This window comes from Aquila chrysaetos, chromosome 5 (genome assembly GCF_900496995.4).
Source record: "Aquila chrysaetos chrysaetos chromosome 5, bAquChr1.4, whole genome shotgun sequence".
NCBI classification, from domain to species: Eukaryota; Metazoa; Chordata; class Aves; order Accipitriformes; family Accipitridae; genus Aquila; species Aquila chrysaetos.
This window is the reverse complement of record NC_044008.1, coordinates 76,576,176-76,603,336: the sequence shown is the minus strand read 5'-3', so window position 1 is coordinate 76,603,336 and position 27,161 is coordinate 76,576,176. Positions and strand designations below refer to the sequence as shown.

General features: G+C 40.5%; 1 protein-coding gene across 6 annotated transcripts; it reads left to right on the top strand.

Annotated features, from left to right (window-relative positions):
* Positions 1-4,929: 4,929 nt before the first annotated feature.
* On the top strand, positions 4,930-26,283 carry CSNK1D (casein kinase 1 delta). 6 transcript variants are annotated; one of them, XM_030014670.1, is made up of 10 exons: positions 4,930-5,250; positions 10,728-10,838; positions 12,566-12,714; positions 13,216-13,444; positions 13,818-13,988; positions 15,592-15,740; positions 16,303-16,474; positions 16,838-16,977; positions 23,869-23,931; positions 24,079-24,194. In XM_030014670.1, the coding sequence occupies exons 1-9, from the start codon at positions 5,175-5,177 to the stop codon at positions 23,884-23,886; spliced, it is 1,215 nt and encodes a 404-aa protein (XP_029870530.1). In that variant the 5' UTR covers positions 4,930-5,174; the 3' UTR covers positions 23,887-23,931; positions 24,079-24,194. The 6 variants fall into 6 exon arrangements, with proteins under 6 accessions (XP_029870530.1, XP_029870527.1, XP_029870525.1 ...); XM_030014667.1 differs by lacking the exons at positions 23,869-23,931; positions 24,079-24,194 and adding exons at positions 22,173-22,239; positions 22,568-23,129; XM_030014665.2 differs by lacking the exon at positions 23,869-23,931 and having other exon boundaries at positions 24,079-26,283.
* Positions 26,284-27,161: the final 878 nt, after the last annotated feature.

Sequence of the window (27,161 nt, the reverse complement as noted above, 5' to 3'; positions counted from 1 at the left end):
TCAGTATATACATGGGGAGTGGGCCGGGGGGAGGGCTCTCCTGCTCTCGACTTTCGGTGGGGGAAGTGGCGGAGCGTCGGGTCCCGGGTGGTGAGCAGTTGCACTGTGCATCACTCTTTTCTGTATACTCTTTCATTAGTACCGTCGTTGTTGTTGTAACTTTTTTGCGTTGTCCCAGTAAACTGCCCTTATCCCAACCCTCGAGGTTCCAGTTTTTTTCTTTTCTCTCCTCCGTCTCCCCCCTATCCCACCGGAGGGGGCGGGAGGAGTGAGCGAGCGGCTGCGTGGTCCTTTGTTACCGGCTGGGCTGAAACCACGACAAGCCTTCCTACTCCTGAGCAGATCAACCCTCCCTCCCAACTTGGTGTTGTCTGCAAACTTACTGAGGGTGCACTTGATCCCCTCATCCAGATCATTGATAAAGATATTAAAGAGAACTGGCCCCAAAACTGAGCCCTGGGGAACACCACTTGTGACCAGCTGCCAACTGGATTTAACTCTGTTCACCACAACTGTCTGGGCTCAGCCATCCAGCCAGTTTTTTACCCAGTGAAGAGTATACCTGTCTAAGCCATGAGTCACCAGCTTCTCAAGGAGTATGCCATGAGAGACAGTGTCAAAGGCCTTGCTTAAGTCAAGGTAGATAACATCCACAGTCTTTCCCTCATCCACTAGGCGGGTCACCTGGTCTTAGAAGGAGATCAGGTTGGTCAAGCAGCACCTGCTTTTCGTGAACCCATGCTGGCTGGGCCTGATCCCCTGGTTGTCCTGCACATGCCGTGTGAGAGCACTCAAGATGAACCGCTCCATAATCTTCGCTGGTACTGAGGTCAGGTTGACAAGCCTGTAGTTCCCTGGATTCTCCCTCCGACCCTTCCTGTAAATGGGCATCACATTGGCAAGCCTCCAGTCGTCTGGGACCTCCCATGTTGACCAGGACTGCTGATAAATGATGGAGAGTGGCTTGGCAAGCTCCTCTGCCAGCTCCCTCAGTACTCTCAGATGGATCCCATCTGGTCCCATAGACTTGTGAGTGGCTCTCTTTCTGTTGTTAACGTATTTGTAAAAACATTTTTGTTATCTGTTACAACAATGGCCAGATTGAGTTCTAGCTGAGCTTTTGCCTTTCTAATTTTCTCTCTGCATGACCTAACAAGATCCCTGTACTACTCCTGAGTTGCCTGCCCCTTCTTCCAAAGATGGTAAACTCTCCTTTTTTACCGTGAGTCCCAGCAAAAGCTCCCTGTTCAGCCAGGCCGGTCGTCTTCCCTGACGGTTCATCTTGTGGTGGATGGGAATAGTCTGCTCCTGAGCCTTTAAGACTTCCTTCTTGAAGAATGTCCAGCCTTCCTGGAGCCCTCTGCCCTTCAGGACTGTCTCCCAAGGGACTCTCTCAACCAGTGTCCCGAACAGGCCAAAGTTTGCCCTACAGAAGTCCATAGTAGTGGTTTTGCTGACCCCCTTCCTTACCTCACCAAGAATTGAGAATTGTATTATTTCATGGTTGCTAAGCCCAAGACGGCCTCCAACCACCACATCTCCCACCAGTCCTTCTCTGTTTGTAAACAGTAGGTCTAGTGAGGCTCTTCCCCTGGTAGGCTCACCTACCAACTGTGTCAGGAATTTATCTCCCACACAATCCAGGAACCTCCTAGACTGCTCTCTGCTGTGTTTTATTTCCAGCAAACATCCGGCAAGTTGAAGTCCCCCATGAGAACAATGGCACACGATTGTGAGACTACTGCCAGCCGCTTGCAGAATGTTTCATCTGCCTCTTCAACCTGGTTGGGTGGTCTATAACAGACTCCCAGCACCATATCTGCCCTGTTGGCCTTCCCGCTTATCCTTACCCATAAGCACTTGACCTTATGATCACAATCATGGAGCTCTGTACAATTGAAACACTCCCTAACATAGAGAGCCACCCCACCACCTCTCCTTCCTTGCCTATCCCTTCTGAAAAGCTTATAGCCATCCATTGCAGCACTCCAGTCATGAGAGTGATTCCACCATGTTTCTGTGATGGCAACTAAGTCATAGCTGTCCTGCTGCACAATGGCTTCCAGCTCCTCCTGTTTATTGCCCATGCTGCGTGCACTGGCATGGATGCACTTGAGCTGGGCTATCGATTCCACCCCTAACATTGGCATGCAGCCCCCAGGCTCATCTCTGGTAAGCCTAGTTTTATTCCCTTCTCCCTTCAAACCTAGTAGGTTTTCTGTAGGACATTGAATTTTACTGTATGTTTTTGAAGAATGACAGATTTTACCATAGATAAGCAATGGCTGATAAAGTTATAATGCCACGATGGAGACACTGAGGCAAGACCAAGGAGCTGAGATACATGGCCTGCCAGAATAACATTGCTCAGCAGTGATTGCTAGCCTTCAGTTATAGGTACTGTGCGTACGTGTCTCATTCTGTCAGCCTCGGAGACGTTTTCAGCAACTGCAGAAATTTCCCACTTGGTTCCATGCTCTATAGTAATAATTTCAGCAACTAAGGTTTATTAATTGTGTTAGTTACAGACATTTAGCAAACCACATAATGGCATGCACTGCCATAAAGAACTACAAGCTACAATGCTCACACCTTTAGCAGTCATCACGAGGCAAGACCAGAGAGAAGGCAAATTACTCTGATTGGTCCTGATCAGAAAGCTTGAGTGACAGGTACCTCTGCAACATCCTTGCCAGAGCCATGAGTAATAACCCATGATTTGCAAACTACCAATGGAAAGGGGGAACACTGACCCATAGCCAGCCTTTGGTAGATGACATTCCAAGACACCACACTGTTCCCTCTGTATACCCACAGCTACACTTTTTGGTGAATATCAAGGGCATGGAAACTCTCTTACTCAGCTGCGATCAACAGTTCTGGTCCTATGTTCAGCCTGCCTCCTACTGCAAAGGCCAAGACTGTAGAAAAAAAAGTTTCCATTTCCGTACCAGCACTGCAGCTTCCTCCACATGCACAAGGTTATGTACCTAAGCAGAAATCAACAAAACTAGCCCTCTTATGAACACTAGTAGAACCCACTGCCTCTGTCACTGTGCCCTAAACCTTCATTGCCTTAAATAACTCACTATGAACTACACAATCCACATCTCAATCTGTACACGTGGTCCAACACCCCAACTAATAGAGCACTGCTTCATCCCCTGTCTCTGGCTGCCTGCCCTCGGTTGAGCTGCTCTTGTGCACTTCTGCTACTAGTTCTGCTGAGCCCATCAGGACACCTCCAACTCCAAGGCTGCACAGTGCACTCCCTAATACATACAGCAAGGAGGACACTACTCTCATTTTCTCCATTCTAGCACATATACCACAGCATAGCTCTTCCTCTCAATACAGGAGATTGCAGGGAACCATGATTATCTCAGCACTGCTGCAGGCCAAATCACAGGGATCACATGCATGACAGGGAGAAAAACAGCCAAAGCCCCCCAACGTTCAGTACAAAGATCCCTGCCAGTTTTGCGTCTGCAGTGCTCTACAAGCACTTCCCATGCAAAATCAACACATACTCACACCCATTTTCCATAGGAAAATTCTACAGTACCACATCCTAACACATACAACGTTTTGCTGGTATTTGATCCCTCTCTACGCAGCAGGACTCAGACCTTGATGGTGCAGGGAGGAGTACATTACACGTGCCACCCATCGGAAGAGGGGTGAGGTGGTCCCATCGGCTTCCTACTGCACACATTCTCTGACTCACCCCTCCCTGTGCACTTACACTGCAGGCTCTTAACCACCCTCCACAGAAAAACATGGGTACCGATGTAGCCTAGTCCTCCTGCTCACATTCTACTTCTTACCTCCGAGGAGCATACAGCAGCTCCTGCTTGACAGGCAGCTGTAGCTTAGGCCTTGGCACACAACACAGCAATCACTGCCCACACAGTTGGGTCTGCAACACCACTCAGGCAGAATGATCCAGAAAACCCTGCATCTCAGTAGCATTACTGGCAGGAAGCAAGTGTCTCCAAGATGGAGGCTTATACAGTTTGTTCACTTCCAGGACACAGAAAAATTCCCCCTTGCAGATCGGCACATGAAACAACTGGAAAGGTACTCAGAGACTCTTTGCCTAGAAACCCATCCTGACTTCACTTTCCCTCCGTCTGCCACACATACCTCTCTCAATACTCCCAGCCCCTTTACATCACAGTCCACTGCCACCTGCAGCCCAACCCTGTTCATGCCAGAAGCTGGCTTCATAATCCATCTCCCCACTTGCAAGTGCAGTCCCCTGCTTGCAGTAAGAGAAGGCAACCTTGAATTGTCCAATGTAAGACGACCACTAGCCTGTCAAGGTCGTGTTGTCAAGGGGTGTTGCTGCAAGAAAAGGAGGAAACATGCAAACAGAAACATATTTTCTCACCATTGCTCTTCCACTGTAGCAGATAGGTGGTTCCTCTACCCCACAGAGGAGACCCCAACGCTCCTCCCCGTTTTTCCCCTGAAATTTGCGGGGTCGTGACTCAGACTTTGACCCTGACACCCCACGGTCAAAAGAGCCCTCCTCGGAGCCCAGCGCAGCCGGCGTACCTCTCCACTGCAATGACCCACGGTGGGGGGACGACGACGACACACGCACACGGAAGGCCGCGGGCCGCATTCCCTGCCCGGCAGACCACTCACGGCGCGGCGCGGCGCAGACGGCTGGGACGGCCCGGGCGGGCCCGGCCCGTGGGCCCGGTCCGTGGGCCCGGTGGGGCGGCGCGGTGCGATGGGGCAGCAGCCGGCGCCGCCGCGAACGGCTCCTCCCCACGGGGCCCGCGCGGCCGGCAGCAGCGCCTGAACCCCCCTCGGGAAGAGACGGGAGGCAGGGGAGGCGGGACTGCACCCGCGCGCCACAGCTAGCCACGCGAGGCATCGCGCCCGTCCCCACAGCCAGCGCGCCCCGCCCCCGTTGCTAGGGAAGTGAGGTCACGCAGTATGGCGGCTGGGAGCCGAAGCGGCTAAGGGGACGGTCTTGCGCGGAATCCGCGTCCATCCTTCCCGGGAGCTGCGGCGACGGTGCTGCCTGTCTCGCTAGTATCGAGCGGCTGGACCAAAGCCGCGATGGCATCAGGAACCGCAGGGCTGTGAGGCAGCGGAGCTCGAGCTGGCAGGGCGGGCAGAGCAGCAGGACCGGGTCGCGGACGAACCGAGCTGCCTCCATGGAGCTGAGGGTTGGGAACCGGTACCGGCTGGGCCGGAAGATCGGGAGCGGCTCCTTCGGGGACATCTACCTGGGTAAGGAGGGTGGGTCGCTGGGGACGTACCTGGCGGGTCTGGGGCTCTGTGGAGAGAGTCGGGGGCCGGGCCGGGGTGGGCGCTGCTCGCTGCCGTGCCCGCTCCCAGCCCCCGGCGAGGCTGGGCCGGGGGCAGCCCCCGGGACCTCATTTAACCCCGGCTGGAGCTCAGGCTGTGCGGCTGTCCGAGAAATGCCTTTTGATATGAAGTACGTTGTCAGGGGCACAGCAATAGCCATTTAATATTTCGTTGACATCATGTCCTAATTTGGACAGTGCGGAAATCGGGAATTCTGACTTACTTAGCTGCCTCTTCCCATTGTTGTCTTGTGACCTTGGGCACCGTTAATCTTCTCATCTGTAAAATGGGGGTAAGGGTATAAATCCCCTCATTTGAAGAAAAAAAAAAGCAAAACACCACACCACGTTCAGAAAAATGTTTTGAGAAAGAAATGTGCATCAGGGTTAAATATCACTGCAGTGGACTAGGAAAAATTGCTGTCACAGGGATGTTTGTTTCTCCTGCAAGGCCTAAAAAAAATTACACAACTATGGATGACTAGGTTGCAGTTAAAAAAAAACCTCAAATCCTTCAAAGAATCATCATAGTTTGGCTCTTCTGTTGCTTGAATGTTGCCCTAATGCTTTATTGATTATTTCTTATTGTACTACCATGATTTCTATGCAATTGTAAAATTTGCAGGATTGGCATTATCTTTGCCTGTCTGTTTATGTAGCTCTCTATCATAATGGCTCACTGCTTATGATAATGACAAGCAGTGGTGGGTACAACAAGTTTTGAAAGCAGGTATTTTTAAAATACTCAAATATATTCTGCAAACTCTCAAACCGTAAGAAATGGGTTAAATCCAGAGAAATATAAATTTTATATCCTGCTGCATAGAAATGAGTACTCTGCATTTGAAAATTGTGGTAACTTAGAAAAGCAAGTCAAAAAGGGGGGGAGGTGGAACATGCAGGGGCTAAGGTACGTTAACTGCATACGTCTGGAGGGTAAAAACAATGTCTAGCTAACGTATGCGGTATGTTTAGCAGTGTACGGAGTATGAGAGGTGTTTTTTCTTCCTAGGCAGCAGTGTTTCATGTTGCAGCGCACAGCTGGCATTCCAAAATAATTTGTTAGCTAAAGGTGCTTTTTACAGATGATGAAATACTGGTTATCAGTAATATAGATCATATGCCTGATGAAAAATCCATGTTTCTAGCTGAAGGCATGTGGTTGTCTAGAGGCAGAGAACACAATTCTTTCTCTCTGCAATGCTTGCATGAAAGATTGAAGACTATTCTGAGAAAGATGGTGGTAACGCTTGTGCAAAAATCCTCATTAGCTACCATTGGGATTTTGGGTGGAGATTAAGACAGCAGTTAAACTCTGAAAAATCTTAAGATGATTTGAGAAACTTCTACTTGAGCATTTGACTACTGCTCAGGTAAATCAGTTTATATTATAATATAAATATAAAGTGCAAGTAAAATAAACATCTTTTATTTGTCACTTTTATCTTTATGCATACAGCCCACACCAGTAAAGTTGCACAGGAAATAATAGTTCTCTGAATATTAGTACTACTGCCATGCTGCATTTTGCACAAGAATTCCTTATCCTCAGTTTTTGACCTCTTCTTTTTATCTCTAAGTAGCCAGTGTGGATTTACTTTTAGGGCTTGCTGCAAATGTCATGCCTGAGCCAGTAACTAGCAGAGAATTATATGCCTGGAAGATCCACCTAATGGCACTGGTTTCTTTTTCCAGGGGAAATAACTGCCTCTAAAGAACTGAAGCCTTTTGTAGAGAGGCCCATTTGGTTTGCATACCATTATCTGGTAAAACAGAGGTGTTTGAAATATGTGCTTTTTGTGATAATGAAATGTGTGGGTTTTTTAAAAAACAAGTTTCTACTTGGTTGTTCAGACTGTGCTGTAGGATCTAAGTGCCTTGAAATAACTTCTAAAATTCTTTCATAAGTCATGAAATTTTTTTCTGTGCACATGCTTTCTGGTAGCCCTTAGTGAATTTGTAGATCACCTCAGTGTAGATTTCCAGCTCGGTTTTATGCTTTGAAAAGGAAGATTTGATTATTTTTGCCTATTTCCAGTCCCCCTGTATGTTTTTTTCATGCAGCTACAAGGGTATTGAAGACATTCCAGAGTAGAGGGGAGAGACCTTCTTCCTCCCTTCCTCCCTTCCTTCCTTTCTCTCTTCCTTCCTTTCTCTTTTTCTTTCCTTCTTTTTTTCAGTCAGTTCTTTGGAATATTAAGCCAACAACTCTGTTGTTATTATCATAGTTCTTTTGTATTCTTTCCTATTCTCCCTCATACCTCAAAATATGTCTTCTGGAATTTGGAATGGCCCCTTTGCTTGCTTAGAATGGCAGGGTCTGTGGGACAGGACTTGAAATGTAAGGCACTATTGTAAATAAAGGGTTGTGGACAACTTAAAATAAAATTTAGGAATTTAGTGTAACTGCATCTTTTGAAGTTACCCTCCAGAGGAAGATAGGAAAGAAATGGATTCCCAGATATTCTAAATCGTATAAGAGATGGACAAGGGGCGAGGTGCGGGGTCAGAATAAGCATTTGTTTTGTTGCTCAGTCCATGAGGTCAAATAGATAGGAGCCACGATGGCATTGCAGTCGCTGTGATTTCATGGGTTTTGCATTACATATATATCTTTCTTAAGAATGAGTTTGGGCTTGTAAACTAATTGAAATAATTTCCAAGGCTTTCCTTAGGGTAGAGGATTTTGCAATTCCAAGTAAATTGGAATTTTGCAGTTTAAAAGAAAATACTTTAACAACTCTAGACTTTCACTTACAAATGGTGACTTTTCATTATACTGCTTGTTACTAATTTTAATTATTGATTCTTCTCATAATACTGCTTCTTGCTACTTCTAAAATATTATTATGTTTTCCGTAAAGGAAGCTAAGCTTTTGGTGATTACGGAGTTATTTTAGAAACTTTGTCCCAGGGTTTAAGTGGGGACAAAAGTCCCTACTTGGGGACAAGCACTGAATTGCTTGGAAGAATGATTTGTATTTTTGTCCCCCTCTCATCAGTTTTGCTGGACTCAAATATTTTAATTACATTATTTTAATATGAAATCTCTGGTCTTGAAGGAGAGGGTTTATACAGAAGCAGAGTTCAGGCTAAGGATCTTGGCTACCTTAGGTGATAAAGGCTATCCTAAGAAATGACCTATTAAGTTGAGGCCATGGTCTGTCAAGTAACAGTTTAATACTGTGTTGAGCAGAACTTGATACCAATAATACAGGTCTTGATCCTCCCATGCAGTTTTTGCCTTAATCAAACAGAGAAGTCTGCAGCTGACTACAAAGAGATGTGTCTTTCAGCGTACTCAGACAGCAGTTTGGTCTGTTTTGAATCGGAAAAGTTAAAAAAAAAAACAAAACCAAACAAACCAAAACCCCAAAACAACCGTGTCTTTTGCTGATCACCCATCAGATAATAGTGTCTTCAGTCTATGCTTTCCCTGATCTTGGCTGCTGTGGGACTGGGGAGAACAGGTAGTGAATGTAGGGATAAGCGAGAAAGGGCCAGAGTTCTGTGGTTCCAAATGAAGATTTTTATTTGTTTGGAGTGGGGAGGTCAGTATTAGATCAGAAGATAATGCGTTCCTCCTTGTATTGTTGATCTGCCCTTTTACATTTCTGGATTGATGTGCACCGTAACTCATTTACAGTCCACCAAAGTAATATATTCATAAAATGTGAAAACCTGAGATTACGGATTTAAGAGTTTCCAGTTGCCGCTACAGCGCTGTGACCAAGGTAGCAGTCAAGGATCCTGCCACCTATTATGCCAGTTACAAAGGAGTCGTATGTACAGCCTTATTTTTCTTTGTGTCTTCCAGTTGTTCACCTTGAATTGTGCTTATTGTACCTAGAGTGAGCTTCAGATGGTTTGTTTTCTTAAGATGCATTGTGAAATGCCTAATAAATATCAACCCTGGTGTTCACTCAGAACAACTCACTGTACCAGCAACACCACCTTAATACTCATGTGTGCGCACACACAAGAAGACATTTTATTAACCTGAAAAAAAAAAATAGTCTTGTGTGAACTCGTAGATAATTCCATGTACCGTCAGTTCCTTGCGAGGAGAAGAGTCATGCCCATTTTGAGGTGTGGGCTGCTAGCCTGTCTTTGTTAGCCTTGGTTAGCCTGACTTTATAGACAAAAGGCTATAAAGCTCTGAGTAGTTCCTTAATCTCAGGAACAAGATTTTGCAGTTATAGTTAGGTGAATACATTAGCTTCATACTCCATCATGGTCAAAGAAAAGTATGTGGGGAAAAAATAGATAAGGAGGAAAAAATTATAATTGTGCATCTCTGTCTTGCTTTGTGTGACTGTCAAAAAGGGCATTATGGAACTGGAAAAGGTAAAGATAAGGGGAATAATTAGGGGTAATTAAAAATGACTTCTATACAAAGAATGGCAAGAGTTTTTGAATGCTGAAAAGAGTTAAGGGAAAGTGAGGTAGGGTAGAAGTCTATGAAATCCTGAACATCATGGAGAAAGTAAGCACAAAATGATTGTTTGCTGTTTCTTTCCAAACAAAAATTAGCGGACCTCAGGTTAAGCTTTTAAGAGTGGGGATCAGAACAAACAGCAGGTGATGTACTTCACATGATCCTAAACCATGAGGTAGTGCAGAAAAGAGAAAGCAAATTCTGAAAGTAGAGAGACTTGGTGATATGTCTAAAAAGTGTCGCACATCTCCTTTTGCCAATTCCTGTTTCTCTGTCGTTCCTAAGTTGCTTGGCTGTCAGAGTATGTATTTCCTTGACTCTCTTTCTTTTTAAGAATGTTAGTTTTTCCCTAAATACATATAAACTTTGAAAGTGAACAGGTAAGCCAATTTTTCAGTCACTTGATTCCTGAAAGAGGAACATAATGAGATTTTTAAAAAGTTTTTTGAGAGGACAAATTCTTGATTCTAGATAATCTGCCTCCCAACCAGATAAAATCATAAGATGTCAGAATACATCTGGAGTATGTTGAGATTTAGTGAAGTTGTAGTCTCTGTTTCCAAGGCATAAGAGGAGGTGATCTGAATTCCCAGCATTTCTTAGGTTGACAGGGATACGTGCCACACCTGTAAATGTTCGTTCTGAGCACTGCCACCACAAACTGGAAGTGGAAAGACACCCCTCCGAAGTTACACTTGTATATTTTTGGAATGGGATAACAGCAGTTTTGGCTTCCTGTGCTATAAGTGTCTAATAGTTGTCTCTTAAACTGGTAGCCTGTTGGAGAGAATCTGTAAGACTTCAGAAGAATTTTTAGATAATTGCAGCAGAAAGTTCTTAATAATGTCTGGATGTTTGCCATTAAGTAGTAGTTTGTCAATATTTGTTTTGTTTCAGTCTTGACAAAGGAAGTGCATCTTAAAAAATATTTTGACCAATGTTTTAAATTCTTCTGGTTTTAGGAACTGATATCGCTGCCGGAGAGGAGGTTGCAATTAAGTTGGAATGTGTGAAAACCAAACATCCTCAGCTCCACATCGAGAGCAAAATCTACAAAATGATGCAGGGTGGAGGCAAGCAAATTATTTTCCTTCTTCAGAGATTTAACTGGGTTTATGTCTTTGATGTCTGTACCACCTGGAAGTATTTAATGGTTAAGATCTCTTTTGACATATAAGGAGAAGGTGGGAAAGGTGGCAGGGTAGGTGAAGAGCAGTACCTAAGCTCTTCTGCGAGCGATGTAGAGTAGCAGTTCCAAATCTATGGCTACCAAACTTCATGATAACCACTAAGATCCTTCAGTGTTGCTCATGGTCCCAGAATATTAAAATGTGAAAACCCTGAGCAACGTGGAACAAAGTTTGGTCCCATCTGGCAGTGCACTGATTTGACTTTTGTTAGCATTCTTTCTTCTGAGTTAAAAATATTTCTTTGCTGTGGGAATTCTAAGACAAAATGGCATTAGTAATAGAGAACAGGAGCAAAGAACTTTGTAGCTACTGCATGGTAGTCTGCTAGGATAACTCGCTCAATGTATTTTGGAATTCTGCAAATAGAGGATTCCCATGCAGTTCTGGGATATAAGCTCGGTGTAGTTAAGTTTTGCTTTTGTTTCATAGCCCCTTTAATTTTTCCTAAATGAGGCTATACTTCGCATAAAGGCTGCCTTCCACACTGTATCTCAAATGCAAAATACAATAATCATACATCTAGAAATGGATGATAATGTGTATTTGCATTTAGTCACTTTTTAATTCCTGCCTCATTCAGTTGCTGCCTGCGTGTAACCTCAATAGCCTTCATAGAGTACAATGCTTCCTTTATGGGCTTACTAAGGCTGTGATGGTGGGTTCTTTCTGAGGATGGATGCTGCAGAGGCAGGTGACAGAACGTTAAGTTTCCATCTGAATAAGGGTTTCTCTGTGAAAGGAATTCAGGTAAAAATAATGCATGTCAAGTAAAGGTAAGAGTTTAAAATGGGTGAATTAAACCATTTGACTTCCAAAATGCATAAAATTAACTAAAAATAAAGGCATTTGAAATTCTGAATAAGGCTACCTACATGCAGGTTTAATTCAAAATATTTGAGCAATTCTGCAGTTTTGTGTGAAATAACTTTCCTGACTTTCTCCATAAAGCAGGGCTAATTTTAGCGCTCTCAAGTTGAATATGTAACACATCTCATAAACAATGCTACTTTGGTAGAGAATCACCAAACAGCAAATTCAGTGGAACTGGAGGAGAGACAAGTGTGTGAAGCAAGGGTGAAAATTCATTGCAAATTGAAATGGAAGAGAGAAGTATTTTACGGTGATCTTGTAGGGTTTGAAACTAAGAAGTTAATTTCTAAGGCCGTCTTCAGTAATAACATTTAGTGATTTTTCAGTGTCTATTTTCAGACTTCCAATTTGCTCCTTATTGCCATCTTGGAGGCTACATGAGTATTAGTACTTGTAAAATGCTTAAGGTTCAAAGGCGGCAAAAACGCTAAATACTTACAAGCTAAGCACAAAGACTGGGAGGTTTCTGGGGAAGAGGAAAAAAAGCTATTTTTAGACCTCTGTTGCTATAATTTTATATTGGTTCTGCTGTGAAATTTTCATTTAGGAAAATTTTTCAGTTTGGAAAACTTTTCATTTTGGAATGGCTGAAGGTAGCATAAAATATTAAGCTTCACTGTAAATACAAACATTCACAGTAATGACCCTCCTAGAATTCATCTTAAGAGCCTTGAAGGTTTGAGTGTATGAACTGTATAAATCAAATTGTTATACTGAATAAACTGCTTCCTTTTTCCTAGTGGGTATTCCCACAATTAAGTGGTGTGGAGCTGAAGGGGACTACAACGTAATGGTGATGGAGCTGTTGGGACCGAGTCTTGAAGATCTCTTCAATTTTTGTTCAAGGAAGTTTAGTCTCAAGACAGTCCTATTACTTGCTGACCAAATGGTAGGAAACTGCTTTGTTGATCTTGATAGTGCAGTATGTTGGGATATTAAAGGTTCTTGAGAGATCATAATCAACTACGTTTTCTTTCTGTAATTTAGGGGTGAATAGGCTGTATCATTAGAGAAAAGACCCAAAATTTGTTTTGTTTCTGTAAATATAAAGTGTCCCATCAAAAGTGATAAAGTCTTAATTTGATTTTTTTAAAACTGGACCTGCACTGTTTGCAAACAAGGTGTTGCACTGCTCAAAGACAAAGAAATTCCCCTAAGAAATTTATTTGAAACAAATGTAAAATAGACAGCGGCAAAGAGCTGGAGAGAAGGTTTATCTATTGTCTTCTAAATTATGTGATTGTGTTCTCATTAATGCCCTTACATTTTACAATAAAAAGTTTGTTTACCTTTTTCATCATTAAGACAGTGTTGCTAGTGTTTTTGTAAGAAAAAAGGTTTATGCCTAGTCTCTTGATGATGAGTTGTTTTTTTTTCTCCCTGTATTTAGATTAGTCGAATTGAATATATTCACTCTAAGAACTTCATCCACCGAGACGTGAAGCCAGATAACTTCTTAATGGGCCTGGGGAAGAAAGGCAATCTTGTCTACATAATAGACTTTGGATTAGCAAAGAAGTATCGAGATGCTCGAACTCACCAACATATTCCGTATCGTGAAAATAAAAACTTAACAGGAACTGCCCGTTACGCGTCCATCAACACTCATCTCGGAATTGGTGAGCTGGGGAGAGCAATAAATAGAAACTTTAAAAATGTTGATGCACATAATTTTAGTACAAGTAGATGTTGTTTTATGGAGGAATAGAAGACAGTCTCTTATTTCTGGCACTAACAGTGCAGCATGCTTGGCCTTGTATCTCTTGATTGGGTGGGATTCGGTCAGTTTGTAATTGTCAGGAATTAGCACATTTTTTAATAACTGCAAGGGTAATAGGCTTTTTCTTGTACTGGATGAGTTTATTATGGGCATAGTAACTCTCAGCTATCTGTTGTTTTTCTAAGGGTTTTTATGACAATCTTGTTGCACAGTCTTTTGTTTTTCCACTAGAAAATGAAACCTAATGAGTCCACTTTTTTATGCTGTTGTAGAGCAATCTCGCAGAGATGACTTGGAGTCCTTGGGCTATGTACTGATGTATTTTAACCTGGGCTCCCTCCCCTGGCAGGGACTGAAAGCAGCAACAAAGAGGCAGAAATACGAACGTATCAGTGAAAAGAAAATGTCTACACCCATTGAGGTTTTATGTAAAGGATATCCTTGTAAGTTACTTTGTTGTGGCACTAGGTCTACATGTTCACATTTTAGTGGTATTTCTTTTTTCTTTACGCTGAATTCTACCAGTCTTTTTTAGTTCTCTCTCTCTCTCTCTCTCTCTTTTTTTTTTTTTTTTTTTTAACCCTTCTGGACCACCCCCACCTCCCCCGCCATGATTGGGCACATCTGTGATAAAGCTACTGTGTTCTCAAGACTGGGATCTTTGTGTTTGTAGACCATTTCTAATTATCCCTTAACTATTAGTAAACAATCATTGTGGTGCCCTCGAGTCAAGGGGTAACTTGGTACATATGATTTGCGCTGTATTGTGTGTGCATGCATCTATGCTGGCTGGATAACTCTAACAGACAAATAGCTTTTTGAGAAACTACCTGTTTCTTCCTGTGTGTGGGTACTGTTTTGTGGATGAATCGGACTGTATAGTCAGATGCACCTCTTTCCTATTGCAGTTGTTTCACTTGGGAATTGTCATTCCAGGTTCATCTGGTTTGGCCTGATGATGGTCAGCATCTGTGAGAGGCATAAGAAACCCTCCTATATCCTAGCATCATGCCTCAAAGCTGTTCTGTTTCTCAGTTTGGTATTTACACCACAGTAATAACTAGACATTTTTGAGCCCTGCAAAATGATACTTAAATCTGTTTTAAAAATTGTTAACATTAGCTGCCATCAGAGAATATTGTTGATGTTTCATGAAGAGTTCTGTCTCTATTGTTTCCACGCTCCTGGCTTCGGCAGCTAGGTACGATAATGAGAACTATTGTTTTTGTTAGGGTTGTATGAAAACTTACTGTCTTTGATCTGTTTCAAATGTTGCTTCATACATGTTCCTTTACGTTCACTAACTATGTTTTTTCACTGGGGTTAACAGGGAAGACTAATCAACTTTTCTTGTGCTGTTTGTTAGAATTTCTTTCTTAAGGTAAATTATTAATATACTATTTCAGCCAGAAAGACTTGAACTCAAAAGCTGGTATTTTGATACTGCTGTTATCTCTGGTGCATTGACAAGAATATGCATTTTTTGCTGGGTAACTAGTATTTCATGTGCCATATAAAAACAGGTTTTCAGACTATTGCAAATGTAAAATTGTAGCATGACTTACACGGGAAATGTATATGGGTCCCCTAGTTTTTGCGTGTTTTGTGAGGTAGCGAACACGAATCTTTATGTGATTTAACAACAAAGAGATGCTATTCCGTGTCCTGCAAGAAATTGTGTTTAAATATATTCAAAGCAAAGAAAGGAAAAAAAATATTTTTTTTTTCTCAACTGTAGTTTTAAAGCTGTCCTGCCCTCCCCACCCCCCAACTGTTGTTAAAGAACTCTCATATTGGGTCCTCTCTGTTGACAAATGAGATCTTTCCATGCTCGCGATAGACAATTTCCTTTTCAGGATTGACTTGATAGATGGGCTATAGTGTTGCCTTCAGTAGATTTCTACTATTAGGTCATTATTATTTTTCTTATGTTTAGGAGATTCCCTATTTCTTGGGTTTGGGGTGGTTGTGGGGTTTTTTGTGATTCAGAATTATAAAAAGCAAATGTGAAGCTGAAGGACAAAAACAGGCTTTCCTTTATTACAGCTGAATTTGCCACATACTTGAATTTCTGCCGTTCTTTGCGTTTTGATGACAAACCAGACTATTCCTATCTGAGGCAATTATTCAGAAACCTCTTCCACCGACAAGGGTTCTCCTATGACTATGTGTTTGACTGGAACATGCTGAAATTTGTGAGTAGCTGACGTAGCTTTCTAAAACTTTTTTTGGTAATGGTATGTTTTTACAACATTGTCAGTTTTGAGTATCTTAACTGATACCATAAGATTATCTTGCCTTTTTCCTCCTGGAAGCTCTATTGTCTAGAAAAAAAGATCAGGAAATGAGGAAAGGCAAGAGATGCAGGAGCCATGAGATGGGGTTTGAATTACAAGTAAGTTGAAGTTCCAGGGTTTTAAGCGTGTAAGGCTTCTGAGATACTTCCTTCAGGGCAGTCACCAGGCTAGGTTGCGGAATTATTATTTTCTCCCACCTTGATCTTCAGCACAAGTCATTTGCAACTGTTGAGGAGGTATTCAGCTGCCATAACAGTATGTGTGTATATTAGAATTTTGAAGACTATCCCAGCAGTCGTATCAACACAATTTATGGCAGTTCTCAAGAAATTTTACCAAAACAATTAATGTCTTAACAAACTTCACAGCTTGTCCAGTTCTTTATTTTCAGTAATTTTATCCGAACATATAGTTGTAAGCTCAATAATCCCCCAAGTTGTTCACTAGTCTTGACCCGTAGGGTGCAAGCAGAGCAGCTGAAGATGCTGAACGTGAAAGACGAGAAAGAGAGGAAAGATTGAGACATACACGAAATCCAGCTGTGCGTGGATTACCCTCCACTGCTTCTGGCAGGCTGAGAGGAACACAAGATGTAGCTCCTCCTACTCCTCTTACCCCAACTTCACATGCTGGTGAGTAAGCAAATACCTGTATAGATGCACCTTGTAGACTACTATTAATTTGCAGTTTGTTCCTGGTCATTGGGAATTAGAAATTAGAATTAGGATACCTGAGTGGTATTTATCTCTGGTCAGGGTTTGGGGTTTTTGTTTTGTTTTTTCTCCCCTTGCTTTTCACTAGGTTGAAGGTAATTGTATACACTCATTACCTGCCAATTGCTACTTAGATTTCTGTAAATGTAAAACAAAGCCCTTGATTTCTCTTGTTTGACTCTGTGGAAGTTTTATATGCAGACAGCGAGAGTGTAGTTTTTCCGGTGACCATGTTATAATCCCATTTCTCATTATGAGAATCTAATGCCGTTTTTCTCACAGCCAACACCTCTCCTCGGCCAGTATCTGGTATGGAACGAGAAAGGAAAGTGAGTATGAGATTGCATCGGGGCGCCCCAGTCAATATCTCGTCGTCTGACTTAACAGGTCGGCAAGATACCTCTCGCATGTCAACTTCGCAGGTAAAAAAGATTTCTGCATAATGGAAAAATGAGGGTGATTTTATAAAGTTAATTTGCCAAAAGAACATACCAGCTAAGTGATGTGATTTCATACAGATTTTGCAGATGATGATGACACGTATAAATACTTGACATTTTAACTGAATGTTTGTGATGTGGCTGTAGACTACTGTAAAGACATTTTTTTTTTTTATTTTTTCTTTTACCTTGGCTGCAATAAGCATAAAATACTCAAACTAATACAGAGTCTTTGGTGTATGAGATGATGCAAAATCCTGGAGATGCAGCATTTTTACCTACCATTATAGTGTTTAGCTCCTTTGCTCATTCGGTTTCTTATATCTGTTATCAATGAGGAAGCAAAGCAAGTTAGAGGCAGTTGTGAGTCACGTTTCCAAATCAACAGAGCAGCGAATACTGGTGCAGAATAGACAAGATATAGTTGGTGAAGAACAGAAAAGTGCTAGAGTGAAGAAATGTTGTAGTGCAGTACTGTAATTCAGAGCAGATAAGAAGCCACATATGTGGATGATGGATAGGTCGCAGAAGGCTCATTTGAAGAAGACAGCAGGAGGATGAATGGTAGAGTGATTCATAGCCATACTCAGCACTGAAATCATCCTTATTGGTCACAGTGACTTAGCAAAGAGATTTTAGGAATGCTTCTTTTTAAGACTGACAAACAATGTTTAAATATATTTTTAACTCTTCGTGCTATAGCTGAAACATTCTGTTTTCAGGGTATTCACACAGACTTGTCCTAAGTACTGTGTGGCCTGGCTTTGTACAACTTACCTTCAGTCTTACCTACAGAATGGGGAATCACCTGTACAGTAGGCATACTGCCACATTACTGGGAGAGAAGTCTGTTATGAGGACTGATGCAGTTGCCTGGGGGTTTTTCCATCACGCCTCAATGCTGTGCTGGAGTTCTAACTGCATAATTTTTGCCATGGACTCATTTTATTTCTCGTTGGCAGAGCATATTGATAAAAATTAACTCAGTTCCTTTTGGCTTCATCATTTAATTGGCAAAATTAATTATTTGGGATAGTACGTGTTCTTATATATAAACTCTTACCGCTAAAGGGAGCACTCTTTCAGATGGAGGCCAGGTGAGTATATCTAATGAAGACTGAGGGTGAACTGGATTGGAGAAACAATTCTGCTGTAACAAAAGTGAAGAGGGATTTTTGGGGTTGGTTTTCAGCTGAATGAATTGTTTCACCATGTAGCTGCACAAATGTTTGTGCTTGCACAAGGGATGAACAGTTCAGGAGCAGAAATGACTGGACAAGACTGAACTACAATTCTTGCCACCAGAAATTCTGATGTTGAAATATTTTATGGCTGAAGTTTGTAAACAGTATGAAAACAAAGAGGGTAGAACTGTGCATAGTTACGGATCTTGTAAATATGCATAAACACCTGATAGAAGGATGTAAAGAAGGTGCAGCCAGACTTTCTCAGCAATATCCAGTGAATGGACAACGGACAGCAGGCACAAATTGAAATGTAAGAAATTTCATTTAGACATAAGAAAAAACTTTTTAACTGTGAGGGTGGGTAAGGACTGGAACAGGTTACCCTAAGAGGTTGAGGAGTCTCCCTCTTCCGAACTACTCGGAACTCAATTGGACGTTGTCCTGAGGGGCCTGGTCTAGTTGACTGTGCTTTGGGTAGTGGCATTGGACTAGATGATCTCCAGGGCTCCCTTCTGACCTCAGCTATTCTGTAAGGCTGTGGCACTGAGTTCCCCTGAGTGTTTAATCAAATATAAAGATGGTTTCCCGGTAAAATGTGTGTGCCCAGGGTTTGTCTCTGGCATTCTGAGCAGATCTCAGATGCTTTGTCTCTGTTACCAGGCAGATAAATAATTAATGGGAGTAACAAATAAGTGCAGTGATGTTACTTGACTATGTTAGGAAAGAGTACATCTTTCTTTTTTTGCTATATTACTGGCATGTAGTTCAGTGTGCATGTGACACTTTTCTAAACATTGTAAGGTACAAATAATCCTGGTGGGTTTACAGATACATTTCGGTTCTGCCTAACTTGTAGAATGGGAATACTCAGGTTGTGTAGGACTGTGAGGTTTTTTGAGTAGTCTTTGAATATCCAGATGTATAATTTGTGGTGTGGGCCAACAGTACAGTCTGGCTTAATGGCACTTTTCCATACCTGCCCTTTTTAACCCTTTGCTCCAAGTATGGGATCACTTAGTCGATTTCTTTACAATTCCAATAGCAGCCTAGTCGGGATCTTCTCTGAGTTTGTTAGAATTAATCATTCATCATCTGTTGTCTTCATTTAGTTCTTATCAAGGCAGTGAACCACTGCTGGTCTCCACTCATGGTAACTGATTAACAGTGTGCAACTGTAATATAATTTAAACAGCTTCCCATGGGCCTCTTGGATTTGGAAGGCAAGAGAGATTTACTTAGACTTTACCTTATAACACTTCACCTTAAGCTCGTTAGAGAAAATTGCTTTTCATTTTCCCAGTTCTCACTCCGCAGCAGGCAGAATGGCTCAAGTTGCAAGTTTTCATAGCTTACGTTCTTACTATCTTCATAGCGTTAAAGTAGTTCTTCCATAATCAAAGTTTATCCTTAGATGTTAACCAGGTTACCAATTAAAGCCATGGGTTTCCCATTATCTTTATACCTTGTTCTTAGTCAGAAAAATGTAAAGTATCCAACTTGCATGGCAAGGTTATTAAGGAGAATTTTGATTGGCTAGGTGTAAGAATATAGAAAATCATCCATACCACTTCTTATCAGGAGAACAGTAAAGAACAGCAACTGTTTGTCCATGCCCATTCCAAGTGTGTTAGTTTTCTTTGTAAGTCTTAAGTAAATATGCTACCACTGCTCCTTTTTCAGGAAGTGCTTAGACCATACTCCTGGTAGAAAGCAGCTATTAAAGTTTGCTATGCAGATCTACAGATGTCTTATGTTAAGAACTACATTTGTTAGAGTTGTTATTTATAACTTGATAAATTAGTTTTGTTATTTTATTTTATTTGGATGCCATGGTTTGGTAAGGCAACGCTACGTCTGTAATCTCCACCTCTCATCATCTAGAGGAAGGGCTACTGCTTGTTAAACTCTGGGCAATGGAAATGTGCAGAGGTTACTTAAAGAAATAATGAAGGCTACTTACCTCTAAGTAGAGTTCTTAAAGATGACTCTGCATTTTTATCTTTCTTTTTTTCAAAATGAGTTCTGATCAGTTCAGACTGAAACTGAAATCTAAGGCTGGGAATGTAGATAATATGAACCAAAATTCTCTTATGGAAAATAGGTCTTCTCAGAGAAATTTAACACTCATGGAAAAATTATAATTGGTAAGGATAGTAAAGTAGGTGTAATGTATATTCCCCACCTCCAAGGTATTGTCCACATAGTACCTAAATCATTCTCATTAGAAATACTAGCACTTTGTAACACTAAGTAACGAGTGTTTACTGGAGTAACAGCTAGCATGTCTAGGAAATGGTTTGTGAAACTTAAGTGTTTCTAATGAAAGTACGAAAATTTTATGGCACACGTTATTCAGTACTTTTCTCAATTATATGGAAAAGAATGCAACAGCTAAAAACCTGCAAGTTGTGAGATGTTTGACAGTGATAAACATTAGTAAGAGTTGAGCAGTCAGGTAAAGCCTATACAAATAAAACATGTATTACTGCAGTACTCCAAAACCTGATTAGGATGAAGGAGTGTGGAGCCCATTGTCTTATATGTGGTAACTATATCTGTGGTAAGCAATGACTGAGGAGGTTTTAGGTGTAATGTTGAAGAGGTTATTGTGATGTCATAATGAAAGGGCATCATTTCATCCTTGAATCTATGTATGATACAGTAATGAACAGAAATTGAGAGGTTATTTCATGTCACTAATGAGACAGATGCCAGAATATTATGCTTAGTTCAGTTCTCAGTATCTTAAATTGTTGAAAAACTGTAAGTAACACAGAGAAGAGCCATAAAAACTGAGCTTGGGAAAACAGGTTGTACAACGCAAGAGTTTCAAATCAGCATCTTTCAGTTTTCTGAAAGGTAACAAACAGATCATCATGAATTAGTTGGCATAGTATTTTAGAGGCAATAATTTTAACAGGAACTGACATTTATGCAGAAAACATACGTGAAGAACCTATTGCTTAAAATTAAAACCACTCACATGTAAAGAAAAGCAAAGCAGAGGTCTAAGTGAAGGCAGTTAGCCACTGAAACAACTTCTAAAAGAAGCAGATCATCTGTCCCCTTTGCCTTTGCATCAAAACTGGATTCATTTCTAGGTGGTGCATTCAGGTCTAAAGCAAGCCTAAATTACAGGTTTCTGTGCAGTGAAGAGTTGTGATCTGTGCTGGATGGAAAATCATACCAGCTGTTAAACTGTCCTTCTTCTCTTAAGCTGTATGAGTAAATTGTTCACTAAGTCTCCTTTACGTAGTCAGTATTTAAACATTAAGAAACGTACTAAAGGAGGCCATGAGTATTCCAGTAAACACTATTTTGAATCAGTTCTGTTGGTACACATTGCACAGACTGCATCCTGAAAGCAGTGATCATCTCAAGAGTCTAGTTATGGGTGAGTAGCATTCATTTCCTTTCACAGAAGGTTCAATCTGACTGTTCATGGTATACAGTAAGTTGTTTAATTTTTTTTTCCCAAATGTAGCATGTTCAGCACCCAACAGTCAAAGCTGTGCATAATTCCTGCTGGTAATAGAGGTATTCTTTCTGTAGTTGGAGGAAAAGATTGGAATGCTGCACAAAGAAATACTTGATTAAGTCTCTTTGACAGCAGAAGTTTTTGGAAGACTGTAGCCAACACTGGCATTGAACAACTTAAGTGTTGTGCCACTTCCCTGGGGAAAAAGCAACATACTTCCAATGCCTCTGCATTTTCCATCTCCTCATGAGCAAATCTTTCTCCATATATCCATCTTAATAGGCATCATACTCTGTGCTGTTCTTCTGACGCTGTCAGCTTTCTTTGAGGAATAATGATTTGTTCCTTTTACGTATCTCTTAATATGATAGAAATGTCTTATAGAAGTCTGAAATCAGAGCTCCTCAAAAGATACATTTGCTACTGCAAGTTTAGGTTGCATATTTGTTAGACATCTTTATATATTGGGGCAGTGGAACTGTTACAAATTGCTGTCTTTTCCCCTACCTCAGAATAGCATTCCTTTCGAACACCATGGCAAGTAGCTGCTCGTCTCCTTTCGTTGGAAGGCAGCACTGGGTGAGTGCTTCTCATTAGACACCAAAACTTTGGATGGGGTGGGGAAAAAAATCTTTGGAAACATCCAACTTTGCTTCTTCTCCTCACATTATCTCATAGTTGTACCTGTGCCTTCCGGTCAGATGCTTGATGAAGCATTGTTTTTTCTCTAACTTAAAAGTAAATGTCCTTCCAAAAGTTGAATTATTGCTGCTGTTCCACTTGGACTCTTAAGCAGAATTGACAAAAATAGTGACTTTAAAAGTCCCTAAAATCGTTCAAGCATCAACAATAAAATAAAATAACCAAGTCTAAATTTTAGCTGTTTGAGAATTACATGTCTTTCCAGGGATGTTCATGCAGCAGTGGGTCATCCATTCAAAACCACATCTGCTTCAGAATCATAAAAGCAAAATACTTGTATGAAGACTCAATTGACTATATTACTCAAATGAGGCTCTGTCTTGTCATAAATGGAACGTCCTACTACAGCCATATCCATTTGTCACTACTGGTTTATATTCTTCTCCATTCCTTATGAGCTGTTGTTTTAAAAATACTCAGATCTATTCAGATCTATATTTAAAAAATGTTCACATTCTAATGAGAATAGCTTGAACACGAGTATCTCGGAGGTAGACAGACTTCGATTTGGTTATTTAGAACTCCTTTCCACTGTTAGTGCAGTAGAAGTTTCTGCCTTTCTGTGTGCAGCTTTTGGCTTTTTAGTCTGTTCTGCTTTTGGCAATAACAGGTTTCATCAGGGAAATAACAAGTTTCAGTTGGAATCTGAACCTTGATGGCTGAAGGATGCTTTCTTAAGTATTTCAGGAGCTTCTTTGCTTTGCTTCTTATTAAAAAAAGGCTGTGAGATTTTTCTGTTCCTTAATAAATTCTGTTGTATAACTCCGTCTGCTGCCTCACTTTCTCTATAAAGCCTAAGCTTGCACTAATCCTGTATCTCTAGTTGGTGAAGACTCCTGCTATTTCTCTTCCTTTTTCTCCTCCTGCTTTGTGTGCTTGGCTGACTGTGCACAAGCTGCTTCGTAAACCACTTTAAAAAGATCCAACTGTAAATGGCACCTTAACACTTTAAAGTCCAATTATCAGACCTTAGTAAAAAATAAAAAAATTTTTAAAAATTTTAAAAGGCAAACCTAAAGCTTTGCATTGGAAAGCTCATGTGCGGGAGACGTGCAGATTCTGGTCTGCTCAGAGTTGTGTGTGCATTGGTTGGCCATTACTGTATGCCTTACTATTTGTAGCTGTTTACAACTGAAGTTAATACTGAATACTGATTCACCTACTTAGACATTTCTCGCTTCTTAAATTGCAGTGATGTGTGGTTGTTTTTCACTTTCACAGGGAAAGTGTTATTGAAATAATGTTACACTGTTACTGAAATAGGTCAAGCTATGGAAATTAATGAAGTGTCTTTTAACACAATGTCCCATGAAAAATGAAAAGCCATTGAAAATAATTAATTGTTTTTTACTCTCTTACTGGGATTTTTTTTTTCTTCCCCCAAACTTAATTATTCATTGAGTCTATTTCTACACATTGGTAGCATTTTCATCTGGTTTGTTCTTTCTTCTGTGCATGTTTATGCTCTGTTTACTTTTCTTCAAAACATCCCCTCTGGCTGGAAAGGTGAATTTTCCATGTTAACTTCTAATAAAGGAGGAAAATACAGGGAACTTCGTGTAGCTACAGGTGGGTGCGAAACATTGTGTAGCTCATTGGATTTTAAATTCACACACTTACATTTGGCAACGAATTATTTAAAAGTGCATTGAGAGCCACTTGTATGTTAACTGGAAGAGTATGTGCTGATGTTGTCTTGTTTTTTGGCTTTGGTAGATTCCTGCTCGGGTAACTACCAGTGTTCTCCAGTCTGCTGTGCACCGATGAAAATTATTTTGCCATGGAGGGCAGATAATGCATGGCTGATCTCCTATGTTACCAATGGCTTTACTAGCAAAAATACCCTAAACTAGAGTGGAAACATTACAATTGGAGTTCTCCATGTGACTTAAAAGGCACTTGGAGGAACATGGACAGACTCCAGCAGCTGCCATTACAGGACGCTTTTGCCAGAAACCCAATGACCTTAAGAGAACCCTGTGGTATCAGGGCTGGAAAAGAAAGATGGTTTACAGAGTTGACCGCCTGTTATCGGATGGCCATTTCAGTTTTACCTCCACAGGCGGCAGACTTTACCCCCTTTTTATTATTCTACTGTAACTATAAATCTTTTACTTGGTTTAAGAAAGTTTTTTGTATCATTTTGCTAAAATTATTGGCTTAATTCTCTGTAAAGAACTCTTGCTTTTGTCTGATTTAAAAATGTAGAATATAAACAAACCTAAACTAAAGGCAATGGCTTGAAATTTCTTGTTTAAAAAAATTAGTCTGGCAGGGAACATGTAAATGAATCAAAACCATCTGACTTTATTTAAAATGTTTACTTATTTGTATGGTCCCATATTGACTGAGACAGTTTTCTCATGAAATTTTTAAAACTTAGGATTTTCCTTTGCTGTTTGCTGTCTTCATTCACACTTAACATTTAACTTTCCGTGTAACACAAATTAATTTTTAATACTCGTTCTTTTACATAAAAGAACTAAATACCCTGCAGGAGAGTCTAAGTATAGTAGAGACGGTGATAATGGATTTCTTTTTTTTTTTTTTTTGTAAAGAATAAGAAGGATAAAGTGAAAGACACTGGCATTTGAGGGATTTAGAATTTGAAAGCTTGTCCTATCTCTCTGCTTAGTTTGGGTAAATGGATAGTTTCAAACATTGTTTTTATTGGTAAAATTTTGTTTCCTGCACTCTGAGGCTGGTTAGCTTGGAGGGTGTTGCAAGTGGAAAATACACGTTGCTACTGAGTCTTCAGTGAATTTGCACGTTTCATTCAGCATCTACATGTTTAAAAATAAATAAATAAATAGATTCAGGCCTTCTGTTTCATGCCAAGACTCAAAAAAGGAATTATTAAAAAAAAAACCCAACCAAAAAAACCAAAACTATTCTTGCTGTGAAATCCTGAGAATTTTTACAGTTCAGGTGCATACCATATTTAATTCTTAACTGTATTCAACCTGAGTATGCCCAGAATCATTAGCTAGGAATGAATGACTCAGCATGCTTAGGTTGTCCAAAAAAACTGTTGCAGGTGGTGTTAGCACCTGTTGGTTACAGAATATGGGAGATTCTTCACATTGTTTGTTACTGTAAATGGTCTCGTAAAATAAAAGTAGGTATTCTGTCCTCACAGTACTTGGAATGGTATCAGAAGTACTGTTTATACTAGTATGACTGAAGTAATGGGAAGTTCCACGTTGGAAATGAAAGTATATACAGAGATTTTGTTTGTGAACAGTTAGGTATTTTGAGAAATTCTTCCCTGCTTGAAAACAAATTTTTTTAAAGGCCTATTGGTCTTCAAAGCTTTATGAAGAGTAATTTTTGTTGTTTCACTGCTTACAAATTCTTTTTTGCCCCTCTCAAAAGTCCACATATTAAGTATTAGTCACTCTTCTTTGGATGTTTTCAGAACATTAGCTACTTGCTTGTGTGTACTCTGAGTCTGACTGGGGAAAACTGTGTTTGGGGAGAGTATAGTGGAAAAGCTTAAGAGTTTGATCCATGGATAAGTTTGCATAGGAGAATTATTTCCTTGGTTACTATAAGCTTCAGTATTTTAGGCATGTGCACTACCATTTGAAGAGTTTTACACTTCACTGTGCTTTCCTTGTAAATATCTGTGGTTAATAATGTACTGTTAGAGGGACTTACAAAGGCAGCCTCCTTATTCTCTCTGTATCTGGAACATTAGATTGCTGTACTATACTTAAAAGTTGACTGCAGACTTCTAGAATTGTACTCACTTGTGGGCAGTTTTTGTCCTTCATAATAGTTAAATTCCATCATGCAGAAAATAGTTAGACTGTCTATATAAACCTGTGTATTGGAAACCAGTATCTCAGAGCACTTCATTTGTACTACCACTGTATTTGTGTACCTTAACAATTGTGTAAATACATTCATAATAACTTCTATCCTTCTTTGGTGTAACTTACTTACAATGAATCCTTACTCTTTACTTGGTGTAACTTCCTGCCTTTTTTTTTTTTTTTTTTTTTTTTTTTTTTAATAAGGGGTTTCTGTACCTACAAAGAGCATTGTCAGTTGCAAACATTTGAAGACATGGTACTAAAACTTTAACTGAAGGATTTTCATAGTCAGGGTCAGAATGCAGCAGTTAGGGTATACAGGAAGAAAGAGAAAGCATTCATTTGCTTTGCTCACAGAAAGCATGTCTTTAAAGAGACAAAAGGTAAATGTTTTTGTTTGGATATTGCTTTTTTTCCAGAAGCCTTTTTTACAAACGCTGTCTCTTATCAAGTAATACATTGTATTGATAGGAAGTATGGGAAGAGAATTGCTTTTGAGACTTGATTAGTTATGGGAGCTAGGATAAAAGCAAGAACAATACTGAGCTCTACCCACAATGCCCTGTATAATAGAAGTCTTGGCTTTTGCTATGTAATTCTCAAAAGTCTATTCATAATTGGAGGGCAAATGCACCTTCAAGAATCCTCTGTGTTTCTGATTAGTAGGCCTTTAAAAGTTGGAAGGATATTTAATTTATCCTCACAGTTTTCACTTAGAACTGCCTATGTGCTTTTATGTGGAGAATACCACCTGTGCTGCTGTTTTACATAATCTTGATGATTACACAGTCCCTGAATTCTTTGTGGTACAAGTACCTTGAAAACAATTGGAAATAAATCCTACACTTTAAGAGAGATATTAAGTAAAAGCATATATTCCATGGTAACTTCATGAAAGTACTCAAAATCTCCCTTGCAGGAAAGCATGTAGAACTCGGAGGCATCTCATCCTTCATACTCCAGTGAAAAATATCATAAGCA